This window comes from Manacus candei, unplaced genomic scaffold (genome assembly GCF_025592945.1).
Source record: "Manacus candei isolate 608988 ecotype Guabito, Panama unplaced genomic scaffold, ASM2559294v1 h1tg000017l, whole genome shotgun sequence".
NCBI lineage: Eukaryota > Metazoa > Chordata > Aves > Passeriformes > Pipridae > Manacus > Manacus candei.
Window position 1 is genome coordinate 3,311,366 of NW_026138065.1, and position 18,562 is coordinate 3,329,927.

An 18,562-nucleotide genomic window follows, 5' to 3' on the forward strand; every position below is an offset into this window, starting at 1 on the left:
TTCTCAGCTAAAACCATCACACTTCATTCAGTCTCTTGAAAAAAGAAATATTCATCTTGTTTGTCACAGAGATTTAACTAGAATCTGCACTCTGAAAAAATCTGGCAAAATGCTGTTATCTAAAATTTGCAGGTAAAAGCACTGTTTCAAAAATAAATGACCTTGAAACAGTTTCAGGTACATAGTGCGCATTCAGATCACACCACAACATTACTAGAATTGAATAAGTCAGAGGGTGACATGTCCAAGATCACAAAACTTGCAAGCAGTCCAGACAGAACTCCAGTTTTCAGTTCTCTCTTGTACTTAATGCCTCCTGCTTTTGTAACAAACTGCCAAATAAAATTCAAGATAGCAATTAAAACATTAAAGCAATGTGAAGTTGTCTTCTGTGAATTAACAACTTTTCATGGAACACTGAATTAGTTCACCTCTAAAGCTTAAGTAATATTTTTTTTTCAGGTGTCTTTTCAGCACCTGTGCCCTGCAATACTCCTCTTTCTCAAGCACCATGCTGTGCTCAGAACTTTGATCAAAAACTGTGTTACTATGTATAATCTTGCCTACACAGCTTTCCTGCAGCATCCCTATCACACACATTATCCACTGAATACTCTTTTCAAAAAGAGTACCACTCAAAAGGACCGCTACTCCAACTACTAAGCACATGCTTTAACTGTATACTTTCAGTTCTACGGAAAATATGGTACTATAAGAAAAGCATAAGTTTTTTCCCCTCCCTACAAGAACTAAATTCCTGTTAAAATATTATTGTATGTAACAAATACGAGCAAAGTAAGCTAAGGGAAGCTGCACAGTACCTGGTGAAACATCTCCACTTCCATCTTCTGCATGTTACTTGCGCTGTGTAGACAGATGGTCAGCAGAGCTTCTAGGAGTCTGATACCTTGAAGTGCCCACTCAGCCTCTTCTCTTAAAGAAGTCTTTATCCCTTCAAGATTGGCAACTGAAATAACTGAGGAGTGTTCCCTACTCAAAGAGCTGTCACAGGAGACAGAGTCAGGCACCAGTTGTTCCACACCAGCAAGACTGCCAGAATTATCAAGCTCCAATTGTGTCACCTCTCTGCTTTTAGCCAGCTGAACAGAATCGTCCTTGTTGAGAAGCTCAGTACGAGGACTCCCATGTGAACTTCTGCTGCTTTCACTCAATACTCTCTCCCTCTTTTCTTGCTCCTTTTCCTTAATTTTTCCAAGTTTCTGAATTATCAGAATTAGTAATCTATGGCATGCTTCAAAGCCTCCAAGTCTATGGAACTGTCTCTGGAAAACAGAACTATACAAATAGATGCAACGACACATGGACCAAATATCTGCAGCCCTATGAATATGTTCCAGTGAGGGCAAAGTAAGGCTTTCCAGTGACAGATATGGTAACTTGTGGCCTAATGGCTCACTAGCTGTACTATCATATCCTGATGTATCTTCAGAGTCATTAGCTGAATCCAGATCACCATCTGCTTCTTTACTCACGCATAAAAAAGCAACACAGAGGAACAGGTTTATTGTGTTGACATGAATGTCTTGGCTCACAAACTTTTTCTTTTTTGGGTAGGCCTCTTTCAAGTCAGCATAAAACTTGCTCAGGCTTTGAGGAATCTCTGAAACAGCATGTTGGCTACAAAGGGAAGCAGGTAAGTCAGATGTAGATTCCTTTTGTTCGCCATTCAGGCCTTCCAGTTCTGGCGTTGCTTGGTCTTTCTGCTCATCACCAAGGCAGAGTATCAAAGTCTCCAACACTTCCAAAGAATGGCTTCTTAATGTGTCTAAGTAATTTAACTCAATCATTTGACTCACTCCATTACAACTCAGAAACAAGTCTCTAATTACCCTGCAAGATAAAGCATAAAAGTTATCTTATAAATCAGCCACAAATTCATGTAGTTCACTAATTGCTGTAAATTACTGTAAATTAAAGAGAGGATGAACTTGTTCACTGTAGTCTAGAATCTCAAGTAAGCATCATTCAACTAGTAGTGGAAAATTCAACTTCTTTTGTAAGATATGATGAAAGAAATACCTCCCTCTAAAATCTAGACCACAAACATGTATGATGTTCAAAACATTAAAAGAGTTCAACTTTATTTATGACATTTGCTCTTTAGTGGTACTTCCCCCCCAGCTTTTTCTTAGCAACTGGAGCTAGTAAATATTTTTGTTAATTTCTCTGTTCTGTGATTTCACCAGAAAGCAGAGATTCCTTCTCAAAATTGAAGACATTTTCCTAGCTATATCTTAGTTGTGTGGATGATGTATTTCAGATAGAATTCAGGAACACCTTTCAAGCACAACTTGTTGTGCAATTGTTATTGCCAGCATGTCAATGTCAAAAAACTTTTTGTATATTTGTTTCCAAGTCTATTTTTCCTTTTTTTCTACTCCCCAAGTATTTACGCTAAGTTCATACAAAATTTGGAGTAAGGATCTGTAAGCTTTTTAGCATACTACATTTGCTTTTAGACATCTACCTTACTTACCACTCATCTCCTTCTCACAGGATCAGCTTTTACTCTAACCAAGTTACTCTAGAATCAAATCAATCATTCACTTGTATATTCCCATCTTTAAGCCAGTAAGAAAAAGGATATTTTAAACTCCTTTTTAAAATCTAAACTTAACTCCTCCTGCCTCTTTGCCACTAAGTGCACTTTCAAAAATTAATAGCTACTGATACAGTGTAGACTAGGATAGAAGTAAAATTGTATCAGACAATCCCTTTACATAAACTGGAATACTAGTCTAATCTTTGTAATTGTCTTGGATGACCCCCACTAAATTCATTTCAGGAGTCCAACAGAAATAAAATCAGAATCTTTCCTGGACAAAAGGACACATTCATATTCTAAAAAAAACTTCTGTATATTGTATTAAAACATTATGGCATCAATTCAACAATAAATAGAAAGTTACTATTTCATGCCTTGGAAGAATGTTTGTTGCGTTTTTGTGTTCTGGGATTGGTTTGGTTTTGTTTCTCAACTATGTTAAAATGAACAGGATTTTGTAAATTAGAAAATAGTTATTTCAGGACAGGTAAACATCAAGACTTATTTTGAAAGATGGTATAGTAACCATTCTAGAAGGAAAAGGGAAACAGAAAACTAAGTAGTCTAATTCCCACAGAAAAATGACATATCAGTCTGTTCAACATTCCTGACTAATTTTAGCATGTGGAATGAAGAGGCAGAGAGCATGTCACATTGGACAAAGATTTTTATTTGTTTCTACACACTTTGGCTTATTAAAGACCATAATTCATGAGTAGAGCACCCTCACTTTCTATGGTTTATGGATCTAGGCATATATCTTATGTTACTCAAGCATTTACCTTGTTGCCACCTGCAATATCCAAACACTGCCTAGAGTCCAAATAAAATTTATGTTCTGATCACTAACAAATATACAAAGCTACGTACATAATTAGCATGCTTTCCAATAATAAACAGAAAATCAACCAACCTGGATTTAAGCAACACGGGGAGCATCTGCAAATAAACCTGAAGTACTTCAGAAGGCAAATCCTGGCTATGGTAACTGCATGTGTGTTTATCAGCTGTACTTAGTCCAAGTTCTTGTTGAGCATGGCAAGCTAGCTCAACTCCTCTCTGAAGCACGGGATTATAGATACAGTTATATAGTTTCCACTGGACCACTACATTTCCCTTTTGAATTAAGTGGCAAATATGGCTTGCAATCTGTGTGCCACGTAGCTTGTCTTCTTCAAAAACAATGTCCTGATAAGCCTCCAATGCATGCCATCTCAACAACATATCTTCAGATCCAGTGCTAGGCAGAATTCCCTGAACTCTGCAAGAGGAACTAGATGCAAGACTAGCATCACTAGAGTTGCCCTGCAAGGCATCTTCCAGCTGAGTGAGTTGATCACAGTCAACAGTACATATATTGCATGATGCCTGTATAATTTTTTGAGATACTTCTGCTCCACCCAGTTGATCCAATATAAACTTGTTAAGGATGTTCAGTATGTGCTGCTGAAAGTTTTTTAATATTGGTAACTTGGAAGCATGGAGCAGTGGGACAATGACAGACTTTGGATCCATACAACAACATATTCCTACATTATGTACACCCGAGAGAATCTCAACACAGGTACTGCTCAAAGAAACTCGCTGCAACAAATGCAAACACTGGTGTGCACAAACAGCAATGCAACAGCATCTCTCAGGATAATGAACTTCTCCATCAGAAATTTCAAAAGGGTTTTTGGAAGTTTGGTTTTTAAAAGCAGATACAGAGAGCCCAGAGAGATCTCTGTGGTGATTCATGAAGTGAGAGTACTCACATCGTCTGTGCCGCTTTCTTGTACACATTGATTGATGGAGCTGCTCTGATTTCACTTTTTTGACAGTGCTGATTATTTTCATGATACTGTTGATTAGAGTTTTCAGATGCTCTGAGGCTTCCCCAGGTACTCCCTCATTCTTCATACATAGCCATTCCATTTGAAGCATTGTTATTTCAAATAGCTTAAATCCCTGATGCTGTATGAACTCATGAACCAGATCTATAGCTTGGCTAAAGTAGAATGGATTGGAGGCTGCACTTTGTAGGCAACAGATCAAAATCTGCAAGGCGCCTTTTATAACCTCAGGTAGAAGCAAGGTTCTGTGACGATATCTAGAAAATATGTAGTCATCCTGAACTGGCTGTTGTAGTGTTTTCTCATAACCTGGAGAAAAAGGACCAGGTTGCTTTTCCAAGGAAATTCTGATTTTTAATGCTGCTTTAAGTAAGTCTGTTAAATTTTTTCGTAAATTGTCAGGCATTGTTTCTGTATTGCTAATGTCTAAAGCCATAAGATGCAGCACTGTTCGAAAGAGCATCCTTTGGATCAGAGCCACAGGTTCTTCTGTCCACCCTGCAGAAACTACTTCATTTTCTCTGTTACTACTTACATTGCAACAGTCTCCAAATCCTGATAAGAACTCTGTTAATGTGGGCACCACACTGGCTGAAAGAGCAGAGCTGTGATTCAAAGTAATATCAAATTTGCACACTTTCTCTAAGAGAGACAGTAAGACATGGCATAAGTCAAAAGGAGAGTTATCCTTGTTGCTCTCAGAAGTTCCTGCAGCTGGCTCATTCAAAGTTTCTGGGTTTAGTTCATGTGCTGGAATAATTTTGCTGGAATTTTCTACGTTAGGGGCATTGGTATTAGAATTTGGTACCACTTCCACAGGTAGGCGATCACTTCTATCTACAAGGTAGTTGTCCCTAACAGGATATGTTAAAAAAGGCTGCAGTAATTGGGAGTGTCTGTGTTTTGTTATTACAGTAGTCTTTTCATCAGAATTTCCTTCGGAATCTGAAGTGGACAGCTGAGATCTTCTTGCATCTCGCACAGAGTAACGATGGGTGGTTTTGCGCAGACGTCCACTTTTTCGAGATCGAAGATTTAGCTTTACAGAAGTCTGAAGAGATGAATGAATGCTTCCATCTAAGTTTAGTTTTTCCTGAGTAGATTTCACAGAACTTGTATTATTCTCTTTGGTCAGGCATATGTCTACTGCGAAGGGTATATTAAAATCTGTTGGAAAAAAGACAACAAAAGAACATTAAAGAAACATTATAATACGTAAAGCATTTTTACTAATTCTATAGTTAAATACTTCCAGATCAAAAACATGCAACAAAGTTATATCTTAATAAGTCATGGTTTTGCATATACCTATGTCAGACATTTTTAATATAAAACAGGCAGCAACAACTCATGTTTAGGAGTCATACTAGGTATTTTCGAAGCCTAGACAAATTAGTTTATTTCCCACCTAGGGTTAGACAAAAATGTGCTAGACGGTTTCCTAAAACTTTTTGTTGGCACAATTCCATTCTCAAAAAGAAGCATACTAGTGGTAATAAAAAAAATATATTTCTCTACTTAGAAACAGTGCAGATCATCAAGTATACAGACCTCAGTCTTTACTTCAGTATTACTTATTCCAAATACAAGAAGTAGAAATTAAAGTAGGAAATTTTACATAGTCAAGGACAAGAGGGAGATGGAAAGGAATAATGTTTAGGATGCTGAATATTCCTACAAAAGCCAAGACAAAAAAACCCCAACTTTCAAGTACGTAGCATAAAATAGCAAATATGAAATTTAAATCTGATTCAATGGACAAGAAGATTTTTAAGAATAAAATGCGAGTACTACCAGTTCATTTGTATCAGTAAACTCAAACTATCAAAAATGTAAGCAGAGAAACAACTCCGTATGTGCTTGGATTAAGTCCAATGTTATTTTTCAGTAGTGACAGAACCGTAACTGGATGCTTTGGGCAGTAAAATAACTAGCATAAAACAACTGCAAGCATCCATCATCCAGTAAATTCAGTATTTAGAAAAATGTGATAGCTAACAATAACAGCCTCCACCCCCCCAAAACCCTAGAATCCCACCTAATAGCTAAAAACAGCTGAAATCAAGCTGAAAGAAAAGATGCTTCCATGTGCAAGCCTTGTTGTTTCAAAAATCATAGTTGTGATACATAAGAAACATCATCTGCTTTAAAGGCAGGAAATTAACCAGGAGTGCTTTACCAAATAAAGGACATTCCCTGCACAGAAAGAAAAAACCTGCCTAATACCAGAGGATTTGTTTCAGTCAAGGAAAAAAAAAAAAAAAAAAAAGAGTACTTAGTGCACAACTGGATACATCAGGTTTACTGTATCAATGGGAAGAGAAGGTAATTTGTAGACGTAGAAACTTCACATTATGCAATGTATAAACCACAACATCTTAAAACCTATTTACACAACAGCATTTTAAACTAACCCTGGAAAAGCCACTAAGCTCTTGTAGGATAACCAAAACATTTCTTTAATTCCATCATGCTTACAGGAGCATGAGAGAATGATGCAACTGAGAAAGCAGGAAAGCTTATTATATAAAAGCTCTATGCAACTGGCACTCCAAGTCTACAAACATTAACAAAAGCCTCAATTTGCAGGAGTTTCCAACAGCAAAAAACACTGGGAGAGCTTCAGATAAGAATCCTTAGGAACTCCCTCAAGCAGTCAGGTAACTTTATTTATTTCATTCTCTTTGCTTCATCCTCTGGGAGGGAAAAGAATGCATCAGACAAATGTAAGATCCCAAATGAAAAAAAACAAAATAACTGACATTTCCTTGTTCAGTTTTTCCACAGAGTTCAATTCATGTAATCCTTTTCATTTCTTTAATTCACTTTAAACTGACTCTTTGGCAGTTGAACCCTTGTGATTTGATTGCTCAATTAGCATATCAGTTTGACACAGAACATGACGTTTTCTAAAGAATCAAGCCTAGTTCTGTTCATAGTCATCTAGTCATCATTATTCCTTTTTTTCAGGGCCTGACTTCCTGATAACACTGCACTTCTTTCATATTCTCTTATCCACTGTTTGGTTTTAAGCTTATTCTCTATTTCCAATTTCTTCAATTTCACAAGAAAAAGTTTGTCTCATCCTGTCTTTAATGTCAACAGGTATCACTTTTTTGTTTGTTTTTTTTTTTTTTTAAAATTAGTATGTTTTCCCTTTCTACTCATCACGAAACCCTTTGCATTAGAAATATCATATACTCTTTCAAATCTCTTTTCCCCCCAAATCACATGAAAAGAAGAAAAATCTCAACATCGAGCTCAGCTACACAGTAACATAAGCATTACCTTTCACATTGATCAAGTCTTTACCTTCTCTGCATTATTTTTATCTTCCTTGTATGCTGATAGGACACTGGTATTTTTGAACTTAAATTCTCTGCAGAATCCACATCTTCATTCCATGTTAGAGCATATGTACTATAATGGGCTACTCTTTAGTAGAGAGTCCTGAACTCTGTAGTAATGCACAAACTACTTCCTTTAGGTGCTTAATACTGTAAATGATAAAACATACCTATTGCTTTTTCTTCTTGAACAGGGATTTTCCACACCAATGGCAGAAGTGACAGAAGGAGGGTCAGAAGTTCTTCTCGACATGTCAGCTCCTATGTTAGGAACAAAATAAAAAGTAAGATCTTGTACTTTTAAAAAAATAGATTAACCTTCTTTATTTTACCAAGCTATTCAGTTCCTATGTCTCTCTGCTGTTTTAAGCACTGAAAAAATGACCTAACTGCAGAGTGCTATAATCATTAACTAGAGCCAGTCAGAAAGCATCCAAGATATTTATTACACCTCTGCAACTGTTTCTATACAAAGTTCTTCTAATCCCTCTTGTTGAAAGAACTTCTTAAAGAAGAAAACAAGAAAAATCAAAGGCACAGAACTTGTTGATTTAATCAAAACCAACATGAAGCCCAAGATGAGTTTGAAATTTCTTCTGAAAATGTAACTTCGAAGAACTTTATTTTGAAAGTTTCTACTTTCTCCAAAGCGACATTCTTAAGCAACTGAAAAAAGGCTTACATTTATAACTGATCTTATTGACTTATAACACAAAGGCAAAATTTTATAAGAGGAAAGAGAGAAGGTTACTCAATTTAGAAAAACTCTTAAACAGAATAACCAGTAAAAATCTTCCCTCCTTTTGGGATTCTAACACTTATACACTAAGAATTTCAATGCAGAGAAGAATCATAGAAGGCACAGAATTCAACCAATTCCTTTATGGAGTGCTTTGCAGCAAAATCAGAATGATTTCAGCCCTAGAGGTCAAAAATTTCAAAAACAAAAAGCAGATTTGAGCATTTTGGCACTTGATATCATTCAGGGACATGCAATTGAAGCAACACCCTTCTCCAAAAACTCAAGGTAACAATGAAATGGAAGTGTATGGAGATAAGCAACTTCAATAGTTTTTTTATATATAAATATATAAATAACAAATATATACAGCTATATATATAGTAATAGAGATAGCTCTACAGCTATTTCTCTATATATGTAATAGCTGTATTTTTCTGATAAGGCTATCAATTTAAATGAAAATTTAAAGATAAAATCTAAAACTATTGATACAGTACAATTAAGACCTGAAAACAAAGCTTTTTCAAAGTCATTCTCCCAACTCTCTTCTACTAGGGTATTCTCAGCAAGACAAATTAATTGGGAGTGGGAATGAGCAATGCAGCATTCAAAGCATAATAATGAGGCTGAAAAAACGCAAAATATTAACTTCAAATTTCAGTGGTACACTTCAAAAAAATTTACTTTCCTCATTTCTCCCTGCCTTTAAAAAAATCCTCAGGAAATACTTGCTGAATTGCAGATGCTACAAGCTTTTTTTTCCCCCTTCTAATTCAGAAATGGGTTTTTATTGGAGGGGAGGCACATGGAATCCCCCAATTCCTTCTTACATGAAAGCCAGCTGTTTTTCCAACAGCTCTGGTCCTGAAGCATCTATTAACAGCAACTATGTAGAACTCAAGTGACATCTAAAAACCCACAGTTATGTATAACTGTAGTCTTGTGGATTTGCTGTTTAGACAGTGCACCTACTGAAAGTCAGAACCAAACCAGAAGATCAAACTGTAGTCTTAGTACAAGTCACCTCATGAAGGAAAATCAAACATACAAGATGAATTTGACCAGCAATAACAGCTGACTCCACTTAAGAAAAGGGCTGAATAAACTCAACAAGAATTCACTTGGTTCATTATGTTTAAATACTGGGATCTGCAGTTTCAAAGCACATCTCAGCCAAGCAGTTGCTTAGTATCTATCCCACAGTGTTGAAGAGGAAGGAAAGGAGAAAGACAACAAAGAAATGGACATCTGCAGCTACAGGGACATGTGCTAGACTTTCTATATAAAAAATAGTATAAACTGATCATGTCTTCTAAAATACTTCCTCTTTTGAGCTGAAGCTACAATATATTTACTTTATATTATGTCCAAGACCAAGTTACTTAAAGAAAAAAATATGTCTCATGGCCCAAAAAAACAGAATAAAGAAAATAAAAGGAGTATATTTTAATTTTATTTTACTGTCTTAAACCAGGAGTACCTTCTCAAATTAAAAACCGTCAGTTTGTACTGCAGTAATAAACACTCATTTCTCTTGAAATTTATAATCTATTTCTTCTTTCTACCCAGCTACTGCACTTGAGCTTTACAAATGCCTTTTTGATGGTTGCTAAACATTTGACTATCAGCTGGCAAATAGGTATATGATTACCTAATTTTTCTTTTTCTGTTCCTGCTGAAGGACAGAATACTACTGCAACATATCTTTTTGAACTTATGGTCTTTCCAATTAACTCGTGCACTCTTCCATAAGAAGGAAGGAAAACCAGCACCAAGAACAACATAAGCCAGACAAATCCACACAGTCAAAGTTGAATATAAAAATTATAACCAGTTAAGAAAAGCTACTACCTGATCAATAGTTGAGTTCAGAGTGGTAAGTAAAATAAACCCACGGCCTTGAACTAAGTATTGTCCCAGTGCTGCCATATGAGTTTCCTCTTCTTCATCTTCCCTGGCTTCTGTCCTCTGTACCACTGCATTGCACAGTCTGTTGACATCAGACAAGAATTCCCGTGCCAGTGAGTTACTGGCACTGCTCATGTCTGAGCTGTAAGTAGAGGAAAGTACAGAAATTAACTCCATCAGAAAACACATTCCTTATGGAAAAAAGACTGGGGGAAAGAAGGGAGCATTTCTTCCCTGTATCTCACTCCCTCCAAAGACAGTGTCTGTAGAACTGAGGAGTCAATATACCAATGTAGGGTGGAAGGGAATGGAAAGAACGAAATTAAAGAATTTATTTCAGTGAAACTTTAGATAACAGCCCGTGACCCCAAACACTGACTTTATAAGTCTATCAAGTAAAAGCCTGTGGCAGAGCATTCCCTCCTACTGCACAAGTGAAAGCTAATGACTTCGTTCCAGCTCTTCTTGTCAGCACTAGTCTACGGAGAAACATTTAAATCAAACAAGACAAGAAATGTAAGACTCAGCTGTATAAAATGCAAGAGGATCATTGAAGAAAGCAAAACAAAATAAGAATCAGTGATGTCAGCTACGGAAACAAGGTCATTTAATATTTGGAAGGTTAGCTCAGTTGGGTAGAGCATGGTGCTAGTAATGCCAGGGTTGTGGGTTTGATCCCTGTATGGGCCATCCACTTAAGAGTTGGACTTCATGATCTATGTGGGTCCCTTCCAACTCAGAATATTCTGTGATCCATGAATCCACATAAACCCCACTTAGTGAATGCTAAATAAGACCTTGGAAGCCAAAGCAAGTTCATTCGCACTAATGGTATAGAAAGTTCCTTTTAGTAGCAAAACTGCAAACACTTATACATATAATAACATTCATTGTGGAAGTAACAGAAACATTCTTACCAGAATCACTCTGCCAGCTTAGCACATTTATCTTCTATCTGGGGAAAAAAGCAAATATGTTCTGGAAATATCACTCTTGGTTCACCTGTTTTTAAAAACAGAAAAATATATCATGATTAATATGCACTTTGTTTTTAAAAACTCATTTTATGATAGTTATTTGAAGCTTATGAAGAGTTCTTGATGGTTTTTTTTTAGTTTTAAATCTCTAGTTTTCACTTGTAGCTTATGCTTGTGCACAACAGATATTCTATAATAGAGAAAATAATTTGGCATATGAGAAGTTAACATAATAAAATTCATTAGTTTAAAATGTAAAATGAGCTAGGTATGCAAGTTTAAATAGTTTCCCTCTAGAAAGAGTATGAATTAGTGATTACTACATGCATACATAATATTTGAAGAACTTGCAGCTCTAGGTGCAAGTGATAGATAGTAGGAGAAAGTGAATTATGCAGTCAGGTGGTGATGTAAACGCATTTTAAATCTGTCCTTCTAGTCTGTCCTGACAGATTACCAATCTTTATTACATTAAGCACTGGGAAAGATGTAGTTAATAAAAATTGGAAATTACCAATGGCAAACTTATCAACTGTAAATTTATCATTAGGAATACAAAGGGTAGTAACCAAGAAAAGCCTCAAAAACATTCAACTACAAAGGTCTCTAGGTAAGCACTCAGAAGACATTTATTATATCCACCAAAACAGATGGGGACAGGAAAAGAAGAAAAAAGACTAAAATGTTAGTATTCTCAGATGGCAAGTAAATAAAAACTTCAGCTTTAAATTACATGAAAGACTTCCTTAAGAAGACAAACACCATAGGTTCCCCAGGCAAGCTCCCAATAATAGTCCTCCCTTTGAGTGCTAGGAAACATGTTTCATCCACAGCCTCACAAAAAAACAACTTATTGTTTCAGCTAATATTCAAAATTTATTGAAATAGTTTAAGCAGCTAGTGGTTCAGCAGTTGCACCAGACTACTAGAAGATGTAGAAATATGCTGTCCATCATGTTTTAGTGTCCTTCCAGTTGAAGCTTCAGTCTCCAGGTTTCCTGCATTGCTTGCATTATTACATGGATTTAACATACATTACCACATTCTATCAAAAGGGTGGATTCCCAACGTCAGTAGAAAGATAAAGTATTATTTTTTTGCCTTTAATGCAAAGATATTAAGCATGTCTTCTTAACAAAATAATTCCTTACCCATTCTGTGTTAAATTAAGATGCTCTCATTTTACAGTACAGAAAAAAAATTGTTAAGAAATACCATGCTGGATAATGAAGGACTTCTTTTAGAAGGACTTGTTCCAACAAGTGCTAGCTAGTTCTCAGTTGTACCTATTTCTTCCTCTGCAATTAACTTCTGAAACAGACTGACAGCACAAAGGTGTCTTTGGAAACAGTTTGTGATATAACCTCATTATTCAACCCACCTTGAAGCTAGAGACAAAGAACAATACAAGGAGAACAGAATTAATTAAGAAGCTTCCAAAAAAAGCTGCCTATGGACAGACAACCTTCTTCCCTTTTGTATTTGCTTCCTGACAAGTGATTTTAGCACTTAAATAACATTATTTTTAAAGATGAACTCAGTGAACAACTTGCCCTGCTGATGATGTAGCATAGTACACACTCTGCAGAGGTGGGAGGGGCTGCTTGGTTGGTTTGATTTTTGATTTTATTTTTTTTAATCCACCCCACTCTAAGGTGTCAGCTTGCTCGTCACCCTTCTGTTGTAGATTGTGATATGCTGACACTACACCCTACACAGCATAGAATTTCATCTCCAAGAAAGTATGCCAGGCAACTTGTTTTAAGTAGGATCTAGTCTACTGCAGCATTTTTCTTTTGTTTCAAGTGACACCTCTTTAACTGCTGTGGTGCCTGGCAATAGGGAAGCTGATGCTACACAACCCCCTGTACTTTAAACTTCAGAGATGTTACTTTAACAAGGGAAAAATCCCAAAACCTAAATATCGCATACAAACTAAGCCATATGAGAGCAGAAAGAAACCTACCAGAATGCTGTGTACAGTTCCAGTGGGATGTTTACAGTATTATAGTTCTGGAATACACTGTGTGGCAGGGGTTTACATAGCCAGCCCTAAAAAAAACCCAAAACCCAAAATATCACAATCTTAAATTCCATTTCACTCACGAGAAGTTTATCATCATATTTCATAAAAATCACCTCTACTACATAGTATTTATTTATAAAAGGAAAAAAAACCCACAAATCAAAACAGCCATGAATGATCTGACATTCTCCTATAATCTGCTCTTTTCATGCCCATCCTTCCATCATCCTCATAATTCAACCTGTATCACATCTTCCCTCTGGCCCCTTCCTGCACCAACTCTCAAAGGAGTTATTTTCTGTTTGCGGTTATGGTGGAAATCAATTTCCTGCACCTGAAACTTGTATTTTCTCTGAACTTCTTTCCATTTTAATGAAGTTGCTCATCAACTGAGCATCTTAAAGTGTAAGGCTGCCTTGTACTTACTTCAGTGGGCTTCAAAAGAACTTAATTTTAAGATCAATTTAGCAATCTTGAATACTGAATCAAATATATAGTAAATTTATACAGTGCTAATGATTAATGGTATTATCTCTAATGTCAGTACAACTTGTGGAAAGAAGAAAATACAACAAAAGCTTAGGGTCAGAATTAATTTTCCGTATATAAGAGTGAACTAGGCCTTTCCTTGATTATGTTTTCAGCAATGCATTTTCCAGAACAGCTTGGAATAACCAGTAATATGATAAAAAGTAGAAAGTACTAATTTGTTACAGCAACATCGTAATAAAGTACAGTACTAAGGCAAATGAAGTCAAAATTCCATGATGCTAGTTTATTACTTTCAGTAACTGTTGTCCAACAGCTGCAGTGGGACTTAAAGGAAAGGCAAAGCATTTGATGGTCTCCAGTTGATAAACAGCCCTAACTAGTGCTCTAATAAACCTACTTCTCCACAACTTTTAAGTTTTTCTTTAATATTAATTTCATAGTCTTAGCAAAAAAAGCAACTTCTTAAACCACCTCTATTTTTTATGAAGTAGACACCAATAAGTATCTTCAAATTGCTCATTAATAGTTACATGAGTCTAAAATAGGCATGCTACTGAGTGCTGTTCATACAGCTGCACTGTCAGGCTTGACTGTCCAACTAAAACAAGGTGATAATGTACCTAAGAAGGCATGCACAGCACATAAAAGCCACCTGCAAGCTTTAATTTCCTGTAAGTCACTATGTTATCTTCAATAAAGCAGTCTTGTCTACCAGGTTAAAGGAATATCTTACTGCACTAAAGGAGTGATAGCCAGTTTCATAAGAAAAATAAACTTACAAGAAGCTGTTTTACAGATGATGTAAAGAGAAGTGGAGAATATATAGCTACATGAAGTGGTAATTTATTTACCTTCCCTAGTTTTCTGTTTCAGGTAAGAGATAAACATTGGCCAGGCTTGGCACGGCTACAAGTCCTTTTAAGTACAAACTGTAATGAAGTAGCATTTTTAGTAGGTAATAAAATTAACACTTAAAAAACTCCTTCACTTTCTATAAGACAAGGTACAACCAAGTTCTTTCTGGCCTCCAGTTCAAAACTTGTAGCCCTTTCACTTGTTGCCTAGAAAAAAGTATACGGGAATACAAGTCACCACTGGCCAACAAATGCTACATTTATTTCACACAGTATTTATTTCATTTAGCAAATACTTGTCCCAGCCCAGTACCTTGTACTTAATATTTATGCTCTGGAGAACATGTTTGTTACCTCTTCAAGGATTTTAACATTAATATAATTATATCAACCATTATTTAATCAGATTAACTTTGGGGTTAAACTTTCAATTTAAGCTCAAGCTTCTCTAAGAGGAGGGCACATGCATAACGAAGAGCACCAGCATGTTGTTATTAACACTAAGACACTCCACTTTCTGCAATTGTAGCACAGATTGTCAGGTTTATTGCAGAAACTAAGTTTATCTTGTTAGCAACAGACATCACTTTTGATTGTCTGTTTAAAGAAATTTGTTAACAATATGACTAACAATTAAATCCTCTGTGCAAACTGGGGAGGAAAAGAAAGTAGAGCCTGAGAGAGTTCAATAGAGAAATATGTATGGCCTGGAACAAGATGGGAGCCACAGTGTTGCCTTGAGGTCTGTACTTGGTGGAAAAATGCAAGTGAAGGCTCAACATCACCAAAATCAGTATTCTTCCTTTTCTGTTCTTTTGATACGATTCAAAACTTTACACAAGCTGGAAACAAATACCTAGCTGATATTGCCAAAACAGGTTACACAGCAGGAGCAACGCACCTAAAGAAAACAGGAATCTGCAATTCAAGCAGAGCATCTCAAAGCTTGAGATGCTTTGATGCCTTGCTTTACTGATGCAAGGCAATTGGCCAAAAGCATAGCTTACAAAACACAGGGAACATTTACTAATCATCCAGCAATTCAGATAGTCAGACATATGCAAACAAGAGCAAAAACAAGACACTTCAAGTTTGGTTCATTCTGAAAACAGACAACACTCCAGCTCTGCAGACCTCCTACTTTATATTTTCCACCACTTTCTGCTCTGTCCTCTGCTACTATTTATTAACTATTTGGGGTTACGGAAGCAGTAAACCTAGTAAAACATACTAAAGCAGCGTTTCTCCAGCCATGACACTGCACATGAAAAACAACCTCTTCACATACAGAATTTATTGTAAGATTGCAGGTACTTATCAATTTTCTTGGAGCAGTTCTACTGGTACCAAATCCTTTCATCAAGGGGTGCAGTAAGCAGCTTTTAGCCTTCTGTGTAATGCACTAGATAAATATTATTTCCAAACAAGTCAGAGTCTCTTTACCCAGAATAAAGAAAAAAGCGAAAGCCAAAAATGCTTGGTATGTTTGGATACATAACACATGCAATGTCCTTTTAACTAGCCAGGGAAGTGTGTCAACTTCACAAGACAGTAAACAAGTATTATTTTAATGAACACTGAAAAGTACGTTGAGATCTTCAGAGCAGTGATACTTCAGTATATACAAGCATGTTTATGTCTGCATAATCTTACTGAAGCCACCTTTATGTATTAACTCCAATCTCACCTAAATGGGATGTTTGTCTTGCAACACCTGAAGTTTGAGAGCCCTGCTCCTGCAAGTATCTTAAGCCTTCTATAAGTATATGGTCTGCTTATGTTCTGCTCCCTTGGTATTAAAATTTAATCCATGAAGTTCAGTGCTTATACAACCTGAGAATCAGAAAATTTCTACCTCTAAGTGGATGTGAAAGCATATCTTACACTGGAAAAAAAAAGACAAAGGAATTATCTGTGCATACTGAAAAACCCACTCTTTAAAGAAATACTGATTTTCATATTGTGTACAGCTAGGAACATTGTGACCTGGATGGCTAAACTAGCCATTCCTGATGTAGAATAGGAACGCCAAGGAAAAAAACAAATAAGATTAGACAAATAATATGCCAGGTTTGGCCAAATAAAAGGAACAAGGTGCTTCCCAAAATACCTATCATATATAGATAGATATAGATATAAAATCAAGTCAGCAAACCTTTAATTAGCAAACACACCCAAGGCTACAGGCACTTAGTGGCAAAGTGGCATTATAGCAGGTACAGGCAGGTCACCTTCTCAGTTTCAGAGCTGTCATCTTTCTGGATCAAGACCCAGATCTGTGGTGTAACACACAGTGAGAAGAAAAAAAGAAAGAAAAAACAAACCCTTCCTTATTCCCAAATTATCATTTCCCATGGATATTCAGGTCTCAGGCTTTTTTGACAGGCAACTTTTTTGGGCACAGTTTGTTGCAGACTACACTTCCAAAATCTGGTCAGTGTATTCTTTCAAAGGTAACTTATAATGTATTTGCTAGAGTTTAATCAGCTTCCAGTGATATATTCCAACCTCTGTTTAAGTCTGATCTGCCCACGTGACTATTTCTGGAATCTCACTTCTCTAGCATAACTATTGGTAAAACCAGCTCTGAATGACAGAAGCATCACTCAAAGGTATCTCAGATTAATGTGTACACATTATTCTTGTTTACATACAAGAAAAAAAACAAACACCACAACTCATTTTTTTCTGTTCAATCATTTCCAAAGTTCATCTTAGGACATGACTTTCATTAAATAAACTTCGATTTACATTCCCAATGTTTCTACTGTATACTGTCATTTCATTATTCTGTGGATCCAGTCCCTTAAATGAAAAACCTACTAATGGCCCTGAAATGCACAAGCTTGTCTGCAAGGGTGACTATCAACTCAAAACAGCAAGTTTCTAACTTATTACCTACAACTAATTATACAATGGCTCTAACTTGTGGCAGCACACAGGTGTCATCCTAGGTTTTTCACATATAAATACCTACTTGACATATATGGCCTTCATTCAGAAAAAAATATGAATTAGGTTAAGATTTTTAGGAGTCTTTAGTGCAAAGCTTAAAGAATTGTTCACTGCAGTAATGACCAATGCAATCTATTGTAATGGAACAGAGCAAGGCAATACCAATTGCATGCTAAGAAAGCACCAGAGATTAAGTGATCAATGCTAGGAAAGTTTTTCTTGCTAAAATTCAGCAGGTTCTCAGGTTCTGCCTTGAGCTATGAAGATCAATATTCCCTTTACAAGTTAGCAGATTATCAACAATTTCCTCCTTTGAGTCTGGATGAAATATCCCTGAGATGGTTAATGGCAAAGAATCCCGCAGGATAGCTACACAAGTGCTTTGGGACAGCTTCTCAACTTAACATGGAATTTTATTTAGTCAAATAATATGAAACACCTGTGAATACATTCTTGTCAAGCCTGAAATCAAGTAAAAAATGAGATGATTCATCTAACGAGATAAAAAGTACAACACTAATGAAAGACTGGCTCTCAAACAATCACCTACACTCAAGCAATGCATTAACCCTGTACACATGCTATAGTCAAGTTTATGATAAGCTTATGGTCTTGTAATATCCTAAGTCAATAACTACAACATAGTTAGCTAAATTAAATCCATTCCAGTTCATTTAAAATTTTCATATTTCAGACCACTCTATGCAGGCACAGAAAATAAGCATTCCTTACAAGAGGCATGGGGAAAGCTGGAGGCCTTCAAAGATGATCATTACAACATTAACTGTGTCAGAAACAAATATGCTTGCTATTATGCAGACCAGCTAAAATGTCCTGAAGAATATTCATGCTGCTATTAA

The 18,562-nt window shown here is 36.2% G+C and overlaps 1 protein-coding gene across 6 annotated transcripts in view; it reads right to left on the reverse strand.

The window, feature by feature from the left end:
- The window catches only part of LYST (lysosomal trafficking regulator), a 79,478-nt gene that overhangs the window by 53,424 nt on the left and 7,492 nt on the right, over window positions 1-18,562 (reverse strand). For 3 of the 6 annotated variants that reach the window (XM_051783191.1, XM_051783186.1, XM_051783189.1), the window contains exons 2-7: window positions 13,342-13,427; window positions 11,316-11,400; window positions 10,342-10,540; window positions 7,919-8,009; window positions 3,480-5,568; window positions 822-1,851 (exon numbers count right to left, since the gene is read on the reverse strand). In XM_051783191.1, the coding sequence (XP_051639151.1) occupies window positions 822-1,851; window positions 3,480-5,568; window positions 7,919-8,009; window positions 10,342-10,533 (3,402 nt within the window). In that variant the 5' untranslated portion in view covers window positions 10,534-10,540; window positions 11,316-11,400; window positions 13,342-13,427. Of the gene's footprint in view, window positions 1-821; window positions 1,852-3,479; window positions 5,569-7,918; window positions 8,010-10,338; window positions 10,541-11,315; window positions 11,401-13,341; window positions 13,604-18,562 lie in introns of those variants that run through there. The other 3 variants (XM_051783187.1, XM_051783188.1, XM_051783190.1) reach the window with 3 other exon arrangements.